The sequence below is a fragment of the Mastigoproctus giganteus genome, chromosome 1 (genome assembly GCF_048544385.1).
Source record: "Mastigoproctus giganteus isolate SK-2022 chromosome 1, ASM4854438v1, whole genome shotgun sequence".
NCBI classification, from domain to species: Eukaryota; Metazoa; Arthropoda; class Arachnida; order Uropygi; family Thelyphonidae; genus Mastigoproctus; species Mastigoproctus giganteus.
In genome coordinates, this window is record NC_143575.1 from 41,846,662 (window position 1) to 41,867,887 (window position 21,226).

The 21,226-nt window shown below is 34.0% G+C and overlaps 1 protein-coding gene across 1 annotated transcript in view; it reads left to right on the forward strand.

The window, feature by feature from the left end:
- Positions 1-21,226, forward strand: part of Tdrd3 (Tudor domain containing 3) — a 147,081-nt gene that overhangs the window by 115,248 nt on the left and 10,607 nt on the right. The window contains exons 10-11 of the mRNA XM_090379789.1: positions 3,795-3,877; positions 11,581-12,261. Coding sequence (XP_090235915.1) covers positions 3,795-3,877; positions 11,581-12,261 — 764 coding nt within the window. The remainder of the gene's footprint in view (positions 1-3,794; positions 3,878-11,580; positions 12,262-21,226) is intronic.

Consider the following 21,226-nt stretch of genomic DNA (forward strand, 5'->3'; position numbering starts at 1 on the left):
AGTTTATCTCAAAAACATACTATTTCCATCTGCAAACATATGCATTTATAAACAGTAATAACTTTCAACATTAACTAAATATGGTGACCACCAGTCTGTTAATGTATGATGTTTAAGCTAATCAATTTGCATAAATAAATTTTATAACCATATGAGGTTTTAAATTTAGAACTAAAAACTATTGCAGAAAAAATAACACTAATTACCACAAAACAAGTGGAAAAAATTAATACTGCGGTTATAAAGCTTGTTATATATATATTTTTTTAAATTATATTATTATGAAGCTTTTTTTTTTTTTTTCATTTAGTTTTTTTTTTAAAGAATGTCTCTTATCAATTTTCTTGAAACTTCATTTTAAAAGACACACTTAAATCTCTTTAGTTAAATTAAAGCTATCTTGATTTTTCTTAAAATTCAAGTCTGTTTTGAAAATATCACATAGATGGTTCCACCAGCAATTCATTTTGTCTTATCTGCCCTTTCTCCTTCTATTAAAGTCACAAAATTGAGCAATGGAAATGATCCTAATTCAATATCAGAAGTTCTGTTTTTACAGTAGATTCCTGAAAACCTTCTTTTTGGCATACTTTGTTTTCAGGAAATAAAAAATTAAATATGATAATGTAGATCATGCAGTACTAATAGCAAAAATGGAAACAATTTGCAAAGAATACTAAATAATTTTAATAAGATAGTGAAAGAGCATAATATGGAAATATCTAGGAAACAGGCAATTTGTTGTCTGGACCTTTTTTGTTATACTTGTGCTGAAATGTTTGAATCTGTTGTTAAAATTTGACTAAATATTACTGTTTAGATTTCACAATTTAAATTTAGATTCAAAATCTGAACGGTAATAGTTGGTCCAATTTTAATAATGAATTTGAAAATTTCAGCCCAAATATGCTATAAAAGGTCCAGATAATAAATAGCCAATACGTAAAAATAAACAAAATGCACTTGGTGCCTTTTAATTGAAATGCCTTCAATAAAACTATAGTAAGACCAATAATAATCACAGCTGAGACAAGAGGTACAAAACAGTAAAAATAAAATAAATAAATGAAACATTAAGGAAAATAACTAATAAAACATTAAGGGGAAAAAAAATTAAAAGTGAGATTAAGAAATGGGGTAAAACATATAGATAGGATGGAGATTGATAGGTGGACAAAAATACTAACAAATTGGTAACCCATAGGGTCTCTAATTCTTTAATATTTTTTACTGACTAAATAATCTAAAAATATTGTGGAAATCATAATTGAATATTTTTTATTAGATATAGTAGCTCTGATCCTTAAACTGCACAGAGTGATAGCTCCCAAAATGTGAACCTGTACCTAAAGTATTGAAAAATGGCTTGTTGGTGGGTAACAGAAGCATTAGAATTGTAGGGATTTTAGCTGATACAGTTTTCTAGACCCTTTATTGTTGCATATAAACAGCACCTTGGGGAACATCATGAGTAGACCAGGTAATGGGTGACAAAGGTTTGTTGGTCTCATGAGTTATGCTACCTTTTGCATCATATGGACAGAAGAATAAGGAAATAATGGAAAGATCGTTGGGAACCCTTATGTTGTGGTCTGGAGGCAGTTTTGCTGTGAAACTTTGATACATGTGTAGCTGTGCCTAATGGTCATGAACTAACTAAACATTGTTGCTGATCAAGTACACTTATTAGTGTTACATTTGTTCTCCAGTGGTGGTGAAATTTTTCCAACAGAAAACAGTGCATTGTGTTGCCATTCAACCAGAAACATAACTCAATGTATGTTTTGAAGACTGCCCTCCTTTAGCTAGCCAACTCTCCTGATTTCAGCCAAGTTGAATATCTGTGGAGGATCAAATTCAGGGCGGCCAGGAAGAAATAATGTATTATTAAGTAGGTGTTTATTTGAGTGATTTGCATGCATGTTTGTACACATATATATACTGCATGGAACATGAACTAATAAAAATTATACCAAATTACACGTGTGTATATATATATATATATATAAACATCTATGACCCTCTGTTCCGACTCCTTATTTCAGCTTTTGCGATTACTTTTTTACTTCTTGCATTTATTATTTTTTCCTACTTTTTCTTTTCTCTGCCTCTGTCGGGTCAGCCATGAAATATACATCAGCATTCCATATATTAACTACTGCACTTAACCTGGCTTCCTGGCTCATATTATAACTTGGTTTCATTGTATCTACACATGCTATCTATATTTTATGGTAGAAACAGAGGCCTTACTTCTTGCTGCATTTTCCTTGGTTTTGATTTCTGACCCTTGAGAAAGACGTTAAAATCATCGAATTTGCAGCATTAAGTACATTTAATGTATTATTATTATTTATTTATTTATTTATTTTTTTTTTTTTGCAGGTACCCTTGTTTTATTTCATAATTTCGACTTCCAGTTTTGTAAGACTATCAACTCTCCTTTTACCACATTCATTACTTACTTATCTACAATTCTTTATGGTCGTTGAGTTCTTTCTACTATATATAGTAGTAACCCAGGTCTGTAATCCTTAATGACTTAACTAATGACTTAATCTATGCTAAACATCTGTATCCGTTACTATTATACCACATATACAGTAAGACCGCGTATCCGCGGGGGATACATTCCAAGACTTACCATGGATGGCTGAAACCGCAGATATAAGCGAACACCTGCTGACCCCATATATAACGTGATTTTCTTGTACATACATACGTATAATAAAGTTTAATTGATAAATTAAACACACTGTAAGACTTTACCAACATTAAATGCGGTAATAATAATATACAGCAGACTCGCGATTAACTGGGATGCTTCAAGACTCCAAATTTTAAAAAAAAAAACCAAAAAAAAAAAGAAACCAGAAATCATAAAATTCAAGTAATAACTAGAATAGGTATAAACAGATATACAGAATAGGTATAAACTTGTCGCTTATTTACAAAATAAGTGACAAGAACTGTTTGTTTGTTTGTTTGTTTGTTATTTGGTTGTTAGGAGCATTAGCAACTAAGGCCATATTGCTCTGCGGATATGCGGTGGTCATTCCCTGACCTTTCCGCATCCTCTGTATTTGGTGGTCACGGGCTCGAACCCTGGTCTAATCATAAAGTGTGTACTACACACTGCTGCTCCTGCCCACCTGGCTACGGGGGCGGCCACGCGACAAGAACTGGTGTTATAAGCCGTCATTGGGAGATTAGTGCACCTATTATCTTGCAGCCCCCGCTGTTTTCACACTTACTGCTCAAAACAAAAAAAAAAAAAGAGAGACCAAATGTTTAGTTTGTTTTAGTGCGTTGCGTCGATTGTTGTGTTCCATCACACCTCAAAAGGACAAATTTTGTTTTGTTATTTATGTAAAGGATGTCGGAATTTTTTTTTTTTGTTTAGAAATCGTGAAAATGATGGGCAAACGCAAGAGTTGTGCTTTCAAATTAAACAAAAACTTGAAATTATTCAAAAGTTTGAAAATGGTGCATCCGTTAAATCTCTAAAGAACCATTATAATGTTGGTGACCAGACCATACACAACAAAGGGAAGCTATTCGATTTAAAATTGACATCATAAAAAATGAAGGGAAGCATTGTATTGGACACTCAAGTAGTACGTGTTACGTTTTTTGTTTTTTTTTTCATTTTTTTTTTTCTGTGGCTAACCACAGGTAACTGAATCAGTGGACACAGGAGCACAACTGTATATATTATTTTATTAAGTAATTTTGGTAGTGTTACAACTTATAGTCAAAGTTGAAATTGTAATGAAAAATGTTTTGCTTTTTAGGAAACTCTACAAACTCTACAAATACTATAAATACTATAAATACTGGGAAGAGTACTTCATCTCCTACTTTAACATTTAACAAAGTGAGTAGTATAAAAATAGGCACTTAGCATTTAAATTTTGCAATTATATTTTGAGAAGGGAACTTTTGTATTATATAATTAATCTGATTTAACTTTATAAGTCAAGACTGACATATGATCAATTAACAAGTGAATAAAAAATTATTAATTAGTGCTAATTATTCCTTTACTTTTTTTCCCCATAAGGCTTTGGTCTTAATATTTGCTCATGAATATCAAGAGCTTCCTGTGCCATTAATATTGGCTAACTAACCAATAAATAGAATTTGCAAATGCACAATATATTTCATCAAAAATTCAAAAGATGAAAAGGGAAGATAATGAAAAGAAAGAGAAGAAAAGCAACTCAGGAGAAAATTATATGTAGCGTATATGTGATGAGTTTGAAAGCTCAGACTTATTCTTTAAGTAATTGTAAATAAGAACTGTAGTGGAGTACAAGTATTTAGGGAAGTGATTTAGTAGTGAAGAAAAAAATTAAAGTTAACAATACAGTCGAACTTAGTTATAATGAGCACGGAAATAGCAAGATCATGGCTGTAATGAGCAAAAAGCCATAATGATTTTAATTTATGTGTATTCCCATACAATCGCTCACTGTTATAACGAGTTTACTACATAGATATACCGAACAAAATTTGGCAACTATGCAAAAATTCTTGATTGCTCGGATAGACGAAAATGAAAGGGGCGACTTAGCTTTATGACCATCTGCATTGGATTAGCGGCCAGTTTATGACCTTGTTCTTCCGGGGATGGGGCTATACAATAGTGCATTGCCGTTCTGCTTGTTGCATTACTCTATTTACAGAATGTCTTTTATTCACTGAAACATACTTATTTAGGGACTTATAAGAATTTTGGAAATGGGACTTCTAAGAACTTTGTATGCAGATCACTTTATCATTTTAAAGTAAAATCAGTTAGAAACGAACTCCTCTTTCGGAAACATGTCTACTAACAAAAGAAGGTGTCTCTCGATTCGCGAAAAAGTTGAAATTATTTGACTTAGAACGTGGTGCAAAAATTGTTGGAGTGTGTAGAAAGTTTTCTTTGTCCTCTTCAAGTTTATCGACATTGTGGAAGAATAAAGATGTTTACATATCAGCACTGGAAAAGAACATAACCGAAAAGGGAAAAAAAATTAAAAATTAAAGTGCGAGGTTACAAACATTGATGAAGCATTACTTCAATGGTTTACCAAACAAAAAAAGTGCTGGATTTTCAATAGACGGGGGCTAGCTGAGTGGGTAAAGTACCTGCCTGGCAACCCAAAGGTCGCAGGTTCGATTCCCGCCTCGGGCTTGGATCAAAGTACTGCAAAAACTTGGGAGGTGCAATATGGCCACAGAAGCCGATGCGCCAACAACTACCAAATCAAAAAAAAAAAATCAAATCATTCAATAGACGGTCTGATCTTGAAAGCTCAAGTGGAAAAATTTGCTAACAATTTGGGCCCAACGATTTTGTGTGTAATAACATTTGGCTGAATTGATTTAAAAACTGACATAATATCATTTATGCAAAAATTAGTGGAGAATCTCATTCTGCAGATCCATTAATGGCAAATGAACGGATTGGCTGTGTTTGGGCAGAAATCAGGAAAGATTTCAATGACGAAGACATCTACAACAGTTGTGCTACTGCAACAGGATCTATAAAATTTGGGCAGATGGGCTGAGAAGTGGCAACTGAAGTTTACCATTGACAAATGTAAAGTATTACCCAAAGTATGGGTAGAAGTAACCCCAGAGAAACCTACCAACCATGTGGTACCACACTTAAGGTGGTAGAAAATGAAAAAGACCTGGGAGTGATTGTGCAATAATGTGAAGTTTTCTGAGAAATGCAGACAGGCTGCCAGAGCAGGTTATGGGATATTGTCAATGATATACAGGAATTTTGCTAGCAGGGAAAAGGTGATTATCCCTTTGTATAAGGCAATGATCAGGCCTCCAAACCTGTACTCCGTACAGGTCTGGAGGCCTCATTTTAGGAAAGATGTAGAGTTGCTTGAACATGTACAGAGAAGGGCAACAAGATTGGTGAGGGGAATGAAGGAGTCCTCTTACCAAGAAAGGCTTAAGTTCTGCAAATTGCAACAGCTGGAGACTACGCTGGAAACTATCTGATTGGGGTGTGTTAAAACCTTGAATGGGTTGAGCATGCTGAATTCTAATGGGATTCTTCCACTTGCTCAGATTACGAACCTGAGGGGGTATAAATTCCAATTGAGGAAAGACAGTTGTAGAATAGATGTGTGGAAATTTGCCTTTAGCCAGCGAGTGGTTAATTGCTGAAACAAACTTCCATCTGTTGTCATGGAAGTTGATAGCTTAAATAAATTCAAGAAGGAACTGGACAAACTTTTAGAGGAAATGGTTGTATGAAATTGTTTTTTTTTTTTTTTTTTTTGGCTGATGCTGCATAAGCTCATATGTTTGCTTTCTTGCATCACCTGCCTCTGTTATTACTGCTGCTGCTACTACTACTACTACACTGACGAAACAGGACTTTTTTATAATTTGATACCAGACAATACATTTAAATTCAAAGAGGGAAAATGTGTTGGTGGAAAAAAATCAAAGGCTTGCTTGACAGTTCTTGTATGCACAAATAGGAACTGATAAAAAAAAAAAAAAAAAAAAAAAATGTTTGTTATTGGAAAATCATTAAAACCTCGGTGTTTAAAAAACATAAGGAAACTTCCTGTGGATTACACTGCAAACAAGAAAACTTGGATGACTTAGGATAATTTTTGGGAATACATAAATGAATGATTGGAATAAGGAGCTATTCAAAAAGAAGAAAAATATTTTGTTAGTTGATAACTGTCCTGCACATCCCAAGATTCAAAATTTGTCCAACATTAAACTAGTGTTTCTGCCTCCCAATGCGACATCAGTTTTACAACCAATGGACATAGGTGTAATCAAGAGTTTGAAAGGATTTTAAAAAAGATTTCTAGTTCTACATCTGATCAGTCAAAGAGAACAGAAACCTATCGAGTCTATATTGGTATTGGATGCTATAAATTTATTGAATGATGTGTGGAACAACATTACTTTGACAACCATATCGAATTGCTTCAAGAAATCGGTATTAAATTCAAATGAAATTTCAATCGCAGATGAAGAAGATGGAAATGAAGAAAACAACTTACCATTATCCGAATGGTTGCTATGTAACAACGTTGTTGGTTTTAATACAGATAACATCGATGAATTTGTACGAGTCGATGACAACTTATTAACTAGTGGTCTTCCTACAGAGAGGACATTGTAGATGCTGTGCTCAACAAAGACAATAACAGCAATGGTAAAGATGAAGATTGTGATGATATGATGACAATTGAAAGTGAATCAAAATCAGTGCCGACAATCTCACAAGCTCAAGGTGCAATGGACACATTAGTCAATTTTTTTGAAGGAACTGAGGATGAATGAGGATGAAATTTTCATGGTTCTAAATGATTCTAGAAGTCTTCTTCTTTGTCTTCGCCTTTTCCCACGTTATATGGGGTCTAAATGATTCTAGAACTAGGAGGCATGAATTCAAGTTACAGGGAGAGATGTTTAGGCTGGATTGCAGGAAGATTTTATTTTAGCTAAGTAATGAGACTATTAACATGTTGAGTGTTTTAAGGAAAAACTTAACAAATATCAAAGTGAAATCTTTAAAACAAACATCAGTTTTAAGATTCATAAATAAAGACTAATTGAAATTGTGTTTATTATTAAATAGTATTGTTTTTAATTACAGACAAAAATTGTTTTATATTGTGTATTGTAGTTTATACAAGCATATTAATACAAATAATATGTAGGTATGTACTTATTATTTTTTTTTTCTCTCTAATATTTCTTTTGTATTTTGAATCTATATTTTTATCAAGTTATTGAGAATTTAAAAAAAGAGGAGGTAAATTTAACTAATCACTAATATAAAGTGTTCATTGTTTAATAGCCCCAGGGGTTCCCCCCATCTCTGCTATCACTGATATAGTGAGTAACGGATATAACGAGGAAGTTTTGTCAGTACCTTGGTGCTTGTTATAACCAAGTTCAACTGTATATAAAAGTTTAAGCTTATTTAAAATCTTTTAATTAACTTGACATTTTCCCATCAGTTTCAGCCATGTAACCTTTAATTATATTGTAATTAATGCCGACTGAAGAGAATCCCAGAAAGGGATCAGTACACATGATTTTGTAAATAAAATCAGTTTATATGTGTAAGGTGTATTCATAAAGGATAATAATGTGTTTATTAAACTTACATGTGGCTTATCCTATGTCTAAGGTGTAGAGAAAAACAATTTAATTTGTAAAATGAAACTTGTATACTGCTTCCTGAATTGCTGATATATATGGATTTATTATAAAACTTAGAAAAATCCCAATGTGCAAATGACGTATGGCCATCTAATGTTTGTGGAATGGTGTTCTAATTTCATTCTAATATAGTCATTAAAGGGTAAAACCTAGAGCAGAATACTTTCAATTAATCTGTTGTGAAAGATTTAATATAAACAGGATTAGTTTATTCCAAAATATACTGCATGTCACTGAAATTGCTTCACCTAAAAGGAATGTATTCTCTAAGCTCAATAAGTAAAGTTACAGTTACGTATCTGCCAACTCTCCAGATTTACGATGGAGAATCTGTCAAGATTATTACTAAATATAATACCACTCTTGTACCACGTTTAGAGTGGTATTATATTTAGTAATAATCTTAATAGAAAACAACTATGTAACATTCTTTCCTAACTATATTAGAGAATCTGTCATTTTTACTTCATTTGACCCCTTCTCTGCCTCACTGTCAAGAGAACATAGTAAAACTGTGTTAAAATCATAATTTAAAAAAAAAAATTTTTTTTTGAATTTCTGTGTATTTTCATTAGCGAATTAGTTGTCAGATGTACTAGTCTACATTTCAAAATATAAATGCAAGATAATAGTGTTGTAGTAGCAGTAATAGCAAAGAATGCAAGAAAACAAGCTTATATAGTATCAACTGAAAAAAAAAAACACAGTTCACCCATCCACTTCCACAACAGATGGAAGCTGTTCCAGCAGTCATTGGCTGAAGGCAAACTTTTGCACATCTAGCCTTCAACCACCTTTCATCAACTTGAATTTATGCCCCCTCGTGTGAATGGTATTCTTCCACTTGCTGAGACATTTATAATGTGTGATCATTTCGTAGTACTTGTGTGATGTAAAGCTAATTAACAAAGGCTTTCAGTAAGGTGCCAAAGAAAAAATTACATAATTTCCAAAGGTATATGCAAGATTTTCATGTATTGTGAAATCTGAAAAGGAATTTTACAGTAGAAGATGTGATTTTTCAGTTTCAAGCAACTAGAAACATGGTGTAATCAGATATTTTCAAAAATACTATAGCTTAGTGACTGCAGTACAGTGTGATGTTCTTGTATTCTGTGTATCTTGTGAACTCCACTGACTTTACGTGATCATCCCAGAGTATAAACAGAAAATTTATTATTTATTTATTTGTATATTAGGGGCAATATACAGTGCGTAGAAAGAAATGCAAAAATAGAGGTAAAATTTCATAGTGATGGTGTGTATTTGTCTCTTGTCAAAGAGCATAATCTTCCTCTGAATTAAGCTCTTCAATCCCAGTTGCCTCACATTTTACTCCTACACATGTTAAAGAATGTTATGTGCAAAATTGTAATATCAATAGTTTTTAAGTCTTCTACTTCCATTTTGGAAGTTGATTACCATAGCAGACTAAACCAAAAGGATGATTCCTGCTTAGTTATTGGCATTTCTACTGCCAAGATGGAGAATCTAAAACAAGAAGAGAAGATTCTCTTCTTTTGCTCATTGAGAAAATGCTACGTGGTGCACAAGTTCTCATAAAAAATGATGTTCTTGTAAATGCTGAGGTAGCACAAATTTCATCAATTGACAGTGCATCATTTTCAAATTTGAAATTTTTTGTGGACAAGTTTCCAGTACTTCTTAGTGTCACTAAAGATAAAGAAAGAGATGAAGCAAAGATGCTTTGCAGCATCAATTCTGTTGTTTTCAGTGTGAGAGCCTAACAGATGCTATTACAAAAAAAGAAAGAATTGATGTACATCGATCTTTGGTTGGGGAACTGAAAAGTGTACAAGGAAGCTAGAAATACAACAAATTATCTCAGGTCATGCTTTGCATTTTAACAGTTCCTCATAGCAGTTGCTAAGTGTGAGAGAATATGTAGCCAAGTGAGAAAAACAAAAAAATTGCTCTCAGATCCTCTTTCTGGTGAAGCTTTGAAAATGCTCCTGACAATAAAGTCTAACAGTGCCATTATTATGAACAAAATATTGACTCAACATTTCTGAAGAGGGCAAAGGCCTCTCAGCAATCAAAATCAGTTGATTTTTAACAGAAATCCACAGATAGAAAGATCCCATATGAGCTAATTTGTGAAAGCATACTATACTGGTAAACATTCCTATCCACATTTTAATATAAAATGTGTATGTTGTCAGTGAAATCTAACTTCTAGTGTAGTGTGGGCTTTATAAAAACCTCCTGATTTTTCAAAATATCTCTTGTTTTTCCCCTCCTGCTTACAATTGCCTGATCTCCAGCTTTTTTGATTCAAAAGTTCTTAGCTGTGCAGATATCAATACAGATAAGAAAAGATTAAGTTTGTGTATCAATTCAGCTTTACAAAATACAGTTCACATCATATGAAATATGGCATTCGTGAGCAGAAATACAAGCAGCTAAATGTCATGTAAGGAATCAAAGGTGGCATATGTGATCTTCGTGAGCATTGAGCCACAATTTTTGTGTGTGCTATCAGTTGGGCAGCACTGTTGGGAGGGGGAGGCAGAGAAGTGGAGGTTAGTGAATGTCCATTATATCCAAAATGTGACCAATGGGTAATAGGTCTTGTGAGTGTGCGAGCCAAAGAAGCATGCATTAATCACATAGGCATTGTTGGGATATGAGAGCTGTATTGTCCTGCTGAGAAATAGCATTTGGCATAGAGCATAGAAAGGACAGAAGCACTAGTCCTAGTATGTTTTCAACATAATATATTGCTGCCATTGTGCTATCTATAATTACCAGGGGTGAACCATGATTTTAGGTGTTCTAGTGTGCTATTCTCTGATGCATGCTGGATTATCTCTGTCCCCATCACGTCTCCAGATACACATGAGGCTGTCAGTGGATCCCAAATAGAAATGTGATTTATCACTCAAGAAGACATGATACCATTTTTGTCCCCAAGCAGTTCTCTTCCTGTGCCACTGCAGATGATCTCGTCTTGTCTCAAAAATGTCTCACCTTAAACAGATTGTTTCCAGTTTGTTTGAGATGAGACATTTTTTAATTGTATCATATCTGGAAATGAAACGTGGGTTTACGAATTGATCACAAAACCAAACAGTAGCCATCCCAGTGGAAGACTCCTTCCCTCTTATCCCAAGAAGTGTGGCAAGTGTGCAGTAAAATGAAGGTCTTGTTGGCAGCATTATTTCACTGTGAGAGTATTGTCTACCACAGATATACTCCAGAGCATATTCATGTTAGCGTAATGAGCTGCCTTGATATTGATATAAACCAACCAACCCTACCCCCCAGAGCTTTCTTACAGAATTTAACTTAATTTTTGTATAAATTAATTGTAGCAATTTTCTAAAAGAATAATTTGTTCATTTTTAGGGTTTTGTTAATGACAAAGTTAGAACTAAAGCTGCAAACGGACAACACAGCAGTCAACCGGAAAGAAATTTTGAGAATAAATCTGGCAGGCAAATATCGGTTCATGTGGATCATAACAGAGTTCCTACTTCATCCTGGACTCACACATCTACAAGTGGTGCTTTTGATACTAAGAGAACAAATAGCGGGTATTCAAAATTTTCATTCTCAAGTGAGAACCACCAAGATAAACAAAGGTCAAATGATAAACTGAGATATGATAAAAATCAATCTAGGTTATCTAGAAGAGAAAAGAACTATAACAACAATAACAACCAAAATGCTATGTCGTCGTCATCGTCGACATCATCAGAAAGCAAAAATTATTCTACAAATGACTTAAAATCTACTAATCCTACATCTAACAGTGATTTAAAATCAGAACTGCCAAATCCTAGAATTAAGGACTATCGATGGAATTCTTCTCCATCTGAAACTGTGTGGAATATGGGTAGACAAACGGATTTACCAAAGGTAGGAAATAATCCAACTAATAAAGAAGGAAATGTAAATAGGTACACATCTTGTAAATCTCAACAACAGCCTTCTGTTTTAGTGTCAAGTTGTGATCCTCAGCCTCTGCTTCAACACCCTCTAAAGGCCGGTGATGAAGTTTTAGCAAAATACTGGGAAGATAATAAAGTAAGTATCAGTTTCTCTTATTTCTCTCTCTCTCTCTCTCCCCCCCCTCCACCCATGACTTATCCTTCTATCTTTGTACGTTGATGTCCAAAAGTGTTAAGCTGCAAACCATAAAACTTAAGATATAAAGGAAAATATAAGTTCTATATTTATTTTTCATTGTGGTCATTGCTGAAAATCTAGCCTCACACAAGTAAGTCTAATTTAAATGGCATTAAAACTTTCAGTGCCTGCTCAGAAAATAGGGGATATTCTTGGCAGGCCAAAATTTTGTTAAGTTTGAACTCTTAAACTTCAGTGTTAAGCCTCTGTCAGATCTATTAATTAGCCAGGTGGGAAGGAGCAGCAGTGCGTAGCACACGCTTCTTGATTAGACCGGGGTTCGAGCCCGTCACCACCAAATACGGAGGATGCGGAAACGTCATTCAGGGAATGACCACCGCATATCCCGGAGCAATATGGCCTTAGTTGCTAATGCTCCTAAAAACCAAATAACAACTACAGATCTATTAATGACTCCTTGTACGTCACATCTTCTGGGATCTCATTCGAAAATATGAAAGGGTTCCTAATCCAATTCTGCTATAAAGTCTTCCTGGAAATATTTTTCAAAACTTGTGTGCAAAGATTTTTATATGTTCGTGGATGTCGTCAGTCACATTTTGGGTCATAGATATGCTATTTTCTTATATGCTAATATATGATAGCATGCTAATATTGTTTTTTAATACCTGCTATTCCATTAGTTTTAATTTTCTTTTAAAAGCATTAATTTTATCATTGGAATAAAAATATAATAATTAGGATAGCAGTGTGTCATAATTTCTAATTACCTGTGAAATCGCTACAACTGCAAACAATACTTTTAAAGTTCACTAACCAATCTCTGAAGGAAGACTGGCCATATAAAATAAGAAGAAAAAAGAGGGGAAATAAAGTTCTATTGAATTAAGAAGTACAAGAAAGAAAAGAGGTATATTTTCCAAGAAGAAAGACTGAAATACTCGCATAGATATGAACTGTGAAAAATAAAAAGAAGTTTTGGCTTTAATAAGATATTAACATTTAAAAAGTTTACTCCCCCTTGAGGGAAATTGCAGGTGGTTTCATTAACAGCCCGCATACCGGTACCACTTCACATACCAGTGGTTGGGTACTTCTGTTGTAGGGCGACTCAAGTTTTCAGGAGCTTACATTTTTCTGTTTGAACAGAAATTTCTTGAGATGGGATAGCGTGAGCAGAGGAGCACATTTCTGAAGGTCATAAAACAATAAAAACAATTTGCAGTTCTTGGTTTATTGGGCTTTTCTGTTAGTGCAATCATTATAAATGAGTAGTAAACTATTTTACTGCATTTGCAATAATACCAATAGCTGGAATTGTGTGGGTTTTTACTTTATTTTGGTGAAATGTGTTTCCCCTTCCATGAAAGCTTCGATCATATAAAAAAACATAAATAAATTTTCAGAATATTCTCTTCATTCCTATTTTACAATCCAAAAAAAAAGAAATCAATCAGCAGAACACATCTTGTTAAGATAAAGTGTAATATTTATTAATTTATTAGAAATTTAAGATGTCTAAACCTGCATTAGCAATTTTATTGCGTTTTTAACTTTTTTTAGAGTTTTACTTACTAGACTGAACATTTTTTTTTTTTTTTTTTTTGAGTGCTCTGCCCATCCCTATTTTTCCCATAAGCCCTGTTGTTTTTAATGCACGAAATACCATAACACGGAGATTTTTAGGAACATATGTATGTCCATGTTATAGCAGAATTGACTGTAACCAGTTCTGTATGATATAGGCATTTTAATAGGGAGCGTGATCAGCTCTCGCAGTGTGATCATTCTGCATACAAGGCTATAACCATGAGCAAATACCTCATTATTCAAAACTTGCTAATATCCAAAGGAACACAGTAATTTTGCATAATTATTAATCAAATTATGAAAAGCATAATTTCCATAATTCTGGGCAGTAGCATGCTTACTGCTATTGCCCAGATGGTTGTTTCAGTGCTAATTGGCAAGTCATCGTTGGGAAGCTAGGCATTTGCATAAAAAGATTTCTAATGAAAGTGAATTGGAAAGCATTCATGTTATACTTGCTGGACAAAAGCATTCTACAACTTCAGGAAGAAATCAAAGCTGAACTAAAAATGGAAAGAAATGAAAGTTGAAAGTGAGTTGGAAAGGGGGAGAAGAATTATGAACTGAATTAAAATTTTGCTAGAGATGATGAAAAAGGCAAGGATAGCAAGAAAGTTTCTTTACCCTTGAATAATCTAATAGCTTGGAAGCACAAATAATAAGAATAAGAAAGTTAAGAAAGAATAAAAGTGTATTACCCGATGCAGGATTGTAATTCCACGCCGTCCCTACTAGTGAGAGACTTCGAGTAACAAAAAACACTAAATATTAAATATTCAAGGCTAAGCCTTATAAAGAAATGAAATTTAAAATAAATTAAAGCTAAATGGATGCAAAAAAATTAAGCATGAAAATTATGGTAGTATTGATTAATAAGGGTTTTCATTGGTGGTTCAGTTTTGGTATCTACCAAGGGTTGTGAAATGATTTCCTAAAATTGGCCATTTCAGTGGTAGAAATTTCCACCATAATCTAGTTAATAGTCATCCTTTGATAATATGGATAGTTATTTTGTGTTCTTTATAGACATCATTGGTTCTCATATAATGGTGAGAATGGGATTATATCAGTTTTTCTTGAATTATTAATAGGATTTGATGAAGGAATATTATAAATTTCTGTGTTTACCAGGACAAGCATACATATGTGATTTTTTTTTTTTTTTTTACTAGCAGCTGACAGTAAAGCCTTGTAATAATGAATGCCACTGTAAGAGAGCAGGGGAGTATCAGATTTTGTACTCCCCTGCTCTTTTACATGATCTGGCAAGGGAAGTGCACCATTATGTGATCTTTGATTTAATTTAAATTTATGTTAATATATTCCTTAAATAAAGCAAAACAAAGTTCTCATTAAATACTCTCAAGTATTGTTATCTCTTATAATAACAATAAAAACCACTTACTAATTTTAGTCAGTTTCTTTTTCCTCCCTATGGAATGCAAAATTTTTTTTCCATGGTACACAAAATTATATTTTTGTTTTAGCATATATTTGGCATGTAGGGTAGAAAATGTTTGCTATTCTGTCCTAGTGGTTAAGGCTAAAGCCTCCTAGTCCAAAGGTCAAGATTCAAAACCCACCCTTTGCTCTGTAGCATTTTCACTTTTTTTTTTTTGTTTTAATTTTTACTTTTATTATGTTTTAGTTTTTCTTTTGTGTTATTCTTTTTTATTTGCTTTCTTTGTTTATAATATTTTTATAAACTAATTTCTTGTATGTTGAAATATAGTAACAGCATCTGTTTACTTTATTAGACTCATAGTTCAACATTTGGCCACACCTGTTGTCCAAATATTTTCATACTTTATTATTTATCGACTTAGGTCAGTGAGTTGATTAGTAATTAAAATTGTTCACAATTGTTACTTTTTATGGCAAATTAGTTAAAGGAAAGAAAACAAAAAGTAAAATATAAATTTTGAAAATTATGAACAAAAAATACACATATTTAGCATCAGTGAAGATCAAACCCACAACTTTTGGACTGGTAAACTTTTGCCTTAATTACTAGAACACAAGGATTGATGCCAGTAGATAAACCTTCTCTCACAATTTCCCCTTACCACCCATATAAGACTTAAATGGTCACTGTTCAGACATTAATTTGTCTAATAAAAAGAATAGAGTGCAAAAGATGGAAAATTTTGCATTTTAAATTTCATAAATTTCAGGCTGCCACCTTAAAAGTTTTACCAACTGTCCCTCACTTTAGCAAACAACTGGAATATATTTTCCTACTGTATTTCAAACTTCACATCCCGTATAGTGTAAAGGATACTCACTAATTTAGATCATAAACTTGTATATAAAATCTTCTAGAAAGCAACTACTAGAAGTAAGAGGGGCAATGGAACATGGACTAATTCTCATCGTTTAGATTTCACAGCACTTATCCAAGACTGGCACTCTATTGATTCTACTTTTAATATTATAAAAATAGTGAAAAAAAAATTATTTTAACTTAAACCATAAATGCCTTGTTTAAATTCTGCTTTGGCTATTCTTGTACTAATTTCTTGTATCTTGTACTAATTTCAATGTTTGGCCACACCTGGTAAAATGGGTGTTGGTAAAAATTCTTTTTACCAACACTCTTTTTGATCTCTACTTTTAGATTTATTTAAGTATAGAATAAGTCAAGAATTCTTCATTTGTAATAGACTGGACTCCTGTAGTCACATTGTTTCTAAACTGTTGTTGTGATAACATTTACAATTATTTAGATGTTTTTCCTTAATAACCATTTTATCAAAACTATTATGAATTATAAGTTACCAGTCGACAATTAGTGCCAGGTTGAAATTCCCTATAACAAGACACTCCAACTTATTTGCCTATTCAGGTTGCATATAGAAACTTATACTAATTCTTATGCAATTTGTAGCAGGCCTCCCCCATTCTCAACTTAACTTTACTATTCTCTTGTGGCAGACAGACTCAGTGCTCTCCTGAAATTGTTCCAAATCAGGAATCAGTCTTGCCATATTAGGGCAACTTTTGGTTAGAAGCATAACCATCTTCCCCTGTGTTCCTGCCTAGCATTCATATGCATATTATAAAACCCATCTTTCCTCTATTCCAAAATATCGAGTCTCAGTTGATACTATTCTATCAGCATCTGTAGATGCTGATGATATAATCAAAATCCCAAATTTGACCATTTTATCAGCAGTATTCCTGATATTATATAAACAACTTAAACTTTGTATTTGCTTGTTATTCAATGCTCTGATGCATCCCTTTGTAATTACTGAAGCATGTTGTGTTGTTGCTAGCCTCTTGAACATTACTTTCATGACATCATTTCCCATACTTGATCCTTAAGACTACAGATCACTGCTGAACTGTAGTCTCAAGGATCAACAACTTAAACTTTGTTTCAACTAACATGTTTCCAACCCATAAGAAGAGACCATTTGGCTCTACCTGCTGTATTCAGACTCATGCATTTATTTGTTCAGTGGCATACCATCAGTACAAAGTTATTTTTACCAACTATGGTGTCCATTCTGATAAAAAATCTCTCCCTGAAAGCCTTGCAGTCTCTCATCAAGCCTAGATAGATTTAATCAACAAAGCATGCTTCATAAAATCCCACCTAGGGCAGGGCTGCAGACAGTTGCATTTTTGACTTAACACATGATATTTCCTCCCTCCCCCACCAGTCGATCCTATAATTTTCGAACAAGGCCACAGTTTGTGTGCAATTAATATCATTAGTATTTATATGTTTACTCACAACGCCATAATTAATCTGAATACTGACACCCAGTTAGTATATATTTTTTTTCTCATGTGTATCTCTTTTGTAAATATGTTTTGTTAACCCCTGGCACCACCATGCCGTGACGGGACTAATTGTATGTCTATCATTGCTGCAATTAAAGATTCTATTCTATTCTATTCTATATCATTTACAGTCAGTCCTCGTATAGCACAATAGTTGTGTTCCTAGAAACCCTCGTGCAATATAAACAACAGGCCCTATGGGAAAAATAGGGTTAGGTGCCAGCGACCCAAGATTGAACACACATTTTTAACCAAAACATTACCAAACACAATAAATAATTGTAAAAAAATACTTACGTATTTTATTATGACTATTACGTAATAAAATTTATTATTGCTAATGCTTTTGCTTCTGTCGTAAGCAAACTTGTTTTTTGTTTGATTTTCTATCCAAAGAGATGACAGCTGTTCCATCTATTCCAATTCTTTGTGTCTCTAATGGATTTTAATTACACTTTGAGTTGTTCCTGCTGTGAAAGCTGTTTTTATTTTCTCTGCATTCTTTGTAATTCTCGGCGTTGCCTCATTTAGGTCTGTAGCATGTGCAATATCACATGGTCTTTCATTTCTCTCAAAGCGTTTCACAATTTCATATTTTTTTCTCTATCGACAGAGGCGGACTGGCCATAAGCCTTACCCGGGAAATCCCGGTGGGCCAGAGGCCGGTGTGATTTTGGCCATAAACCATAGTATGAGGCAACTACAAATTTTCCCGGGTAAGAATTTTTGACCCAGTCCGCCTCTGTTTATCGATATTGCTTTCCTTTTTCTCTCTGAATCTGCAGTGTCTTCACCAGGACGCTTCCTTTTCACACCTTTTAAGTATTTTATTCATTTTTAGGGAATAAAGCACAATTACAAAACGAGACACGCTTGATACACATAAAGCTGCGCGCGTGTAGCAACTGAATAAACAACACCGTAAAGGCAGAGATACACTATTAACACCTCACATTTTACTAAAGCACATTTTTGGGGGTTACTACCATAAAACAATTAAAACAATTTCCAGTTGCGTTCCTGCTAGTGGAATCTGTTATAAATTGGTAGTAAACTCGATCTAATTGCATTTGCGATTATACCGATAGCTGGAATTGTGTTGGTTTTTACGTTATTATGGTGAAATGTGTTTCCCCTTCACTGATATAAAACACATAAATACATTTTCAGAATCTTCTCTTCATTTCTATTGTGTTGCGTTCGACTGTCATTTCTTGTAAACACAAAGGCGAATCATGCATAAGCGAATTCGGTTCATGTTATATAAGATATCGTTCCCCTATTTATAAATCGTGTATGATCAAATTGAATTTGTGCAATGTAAACACGTGTTATACGAGGACTGACTGTATTCTGTGTTTTTTTTTTTTTGTTATTTTTTTAAGGAGCATTAGCAACTAAGGCCATATTGCTCCGGGGATATGTGGTGGCCATTCCCTGACCTTTCCGCATCTTCCGTATTTGGTAGTCACATGCTCGAACCTCGGTCTAATGAAGAAGCATGTGCTATGCACTGCTGCTCCTGCCCACCTGGCTATGGAGGTGCCATTTATTGTTCTACCAGACAGACATTCTGGTTCTGCTCCATTCTACCTATCTTCATTACAAAATATATTTTTAAATATAATATATTTAATATAACGAAAAGCAATGAATTCTTTGTTGCTTTTCTTTGCATTCTTAGTTAAAGAATGCATTCTCCTAGTATCTGTTTTAGTATGCTTAATCCCCCCCCCCCACTGTAGTAACTTGATAGCAGACAAGTTTATACCAAATGTGGGCTTCTGTGCATTTTGATAATTATAATCATCAAATGCATTTTTCTCCTTTTCCACTGAAACATTTGGAAACTAGGCATCAATCAGGTCTGCTGGGAGACCTGACTGAAGTTTTTGAAGTCTTTAAATGGATTTAGAAAACTAAATGCTTATGGCACCCTTAACCTTTTCCATATGGCACATTCAAAGGGATATAAATTTGAAATGGAGAAAGAAGGTTGCAGGATAGTTGTGCCTTGAGCCAGAGCTTAATTGATCGTATACATTTCCATCTTGTGTTGTAGAAGTGAATAGTTTGAATAAATTTAAAAAGGATTGGACAAATTATTAGAAGAAATGGGCAAAACGGAGTGGGTCATTTCTTTCCTTCCTTCTTTTTTTTTACTGAAGCATTGAAACTTACTTCCTTGCATCATTTTGCACCCACTATAAATATTAATATATATATATATATGTGTGTGTGTGTGTGTGTGTGTGTGTGGCGATTCAAAAGTATTTGCAAAAAATTGTGGAATGTATTCTCGAGTTCAAAATAAGGGAAAAAAACCATAAACATCTGTCCCAAAATGCCTATTTCAGAGTTATTGTGTGTACACTGGTGTTCAAATAAAGTGCATCACCTAGGAATTTCACATTTCTAATCTTTTTTCCCAATGGTACGTTACATTAATGACTAGCATCACAAATAGAAATATAAACAAAATATATTTATTAATAGTTAAGGCAAAGCTAAGTAATATTTGACAGGTGCTCTCAAAATATTCCAAAATGAGCATTTGCAACCTTTATACAACAGTTTTGGTAAACACAACAATTATGGCTGAAATGTTATCAGAAGCCCTCGATTTGCTTCAGTTTATCATTTTAAATGGAAAACAAAATGAATAGTTCATCAGGTGCAAACTAATATTTAGTTGAACCACCTCTGGCCCTGGTGACAGCAGCACACCGTCGAAGCATTGACAAGATCAATTTTTGAAGATAATCAACTGATAGTTCGTGGTTCCAAATACGAATTGTGGCTTCCTCAAGTTCATGAAGGATCTTTGGTTTCTTTCTGGCAACTGCAGATTCTACACGATGCCAACAGTTCTCTATAGGATTCAGGTCGGGTCGGGCTGTTTCATGGCCAGCTAACAGTTCTAGTGGACTGTTCTGCCAACCATTTTTTCACCTGTAACAAATGTAACACATTACTGTCATACCTCTAATGCAGAAATGAAGGGAAAGTAACTACAGAAGTGCCTACTTACACTTTTCACCCAATGACAAGGAGCAGAGTCATTCTGAAAGATGCATCCCCATATTATTTGTCTGGTAGGGAATTTCACTGTAGACACCATACACCATGGTATTCTTCACGTCTACAGCGAATGGTTTGTCTCCCATCAGAGCCATGCAGGTTGAATTCCTTCTCATCCGAGAAAATAACTGACTTCCACTGCTCGGAGTTCCATTTGACATGCTCCTTACACCAAATTAATCAGGACTTTTTAATTTTTTGTGTGAGGAGGGGCTTCTTCATAGGACAATGGGCTACAAGTCCATTTTTGAAGAGGCGTCTTCTGACTGTTATTGCACTTGCTACCACTCCTGTATGTTCTTCCCATTCTCTTTTCAGCTCAGACGAAGAAGCTTTACAGTTTTTAAGGCATAAGGGCTTCAAAACGCAGTCCTGTTTTGGTGTAGAGACTCGTTTGCATCCGGTTCCTTTTTTCCATTCAGCAGAACCAGTATTCTTG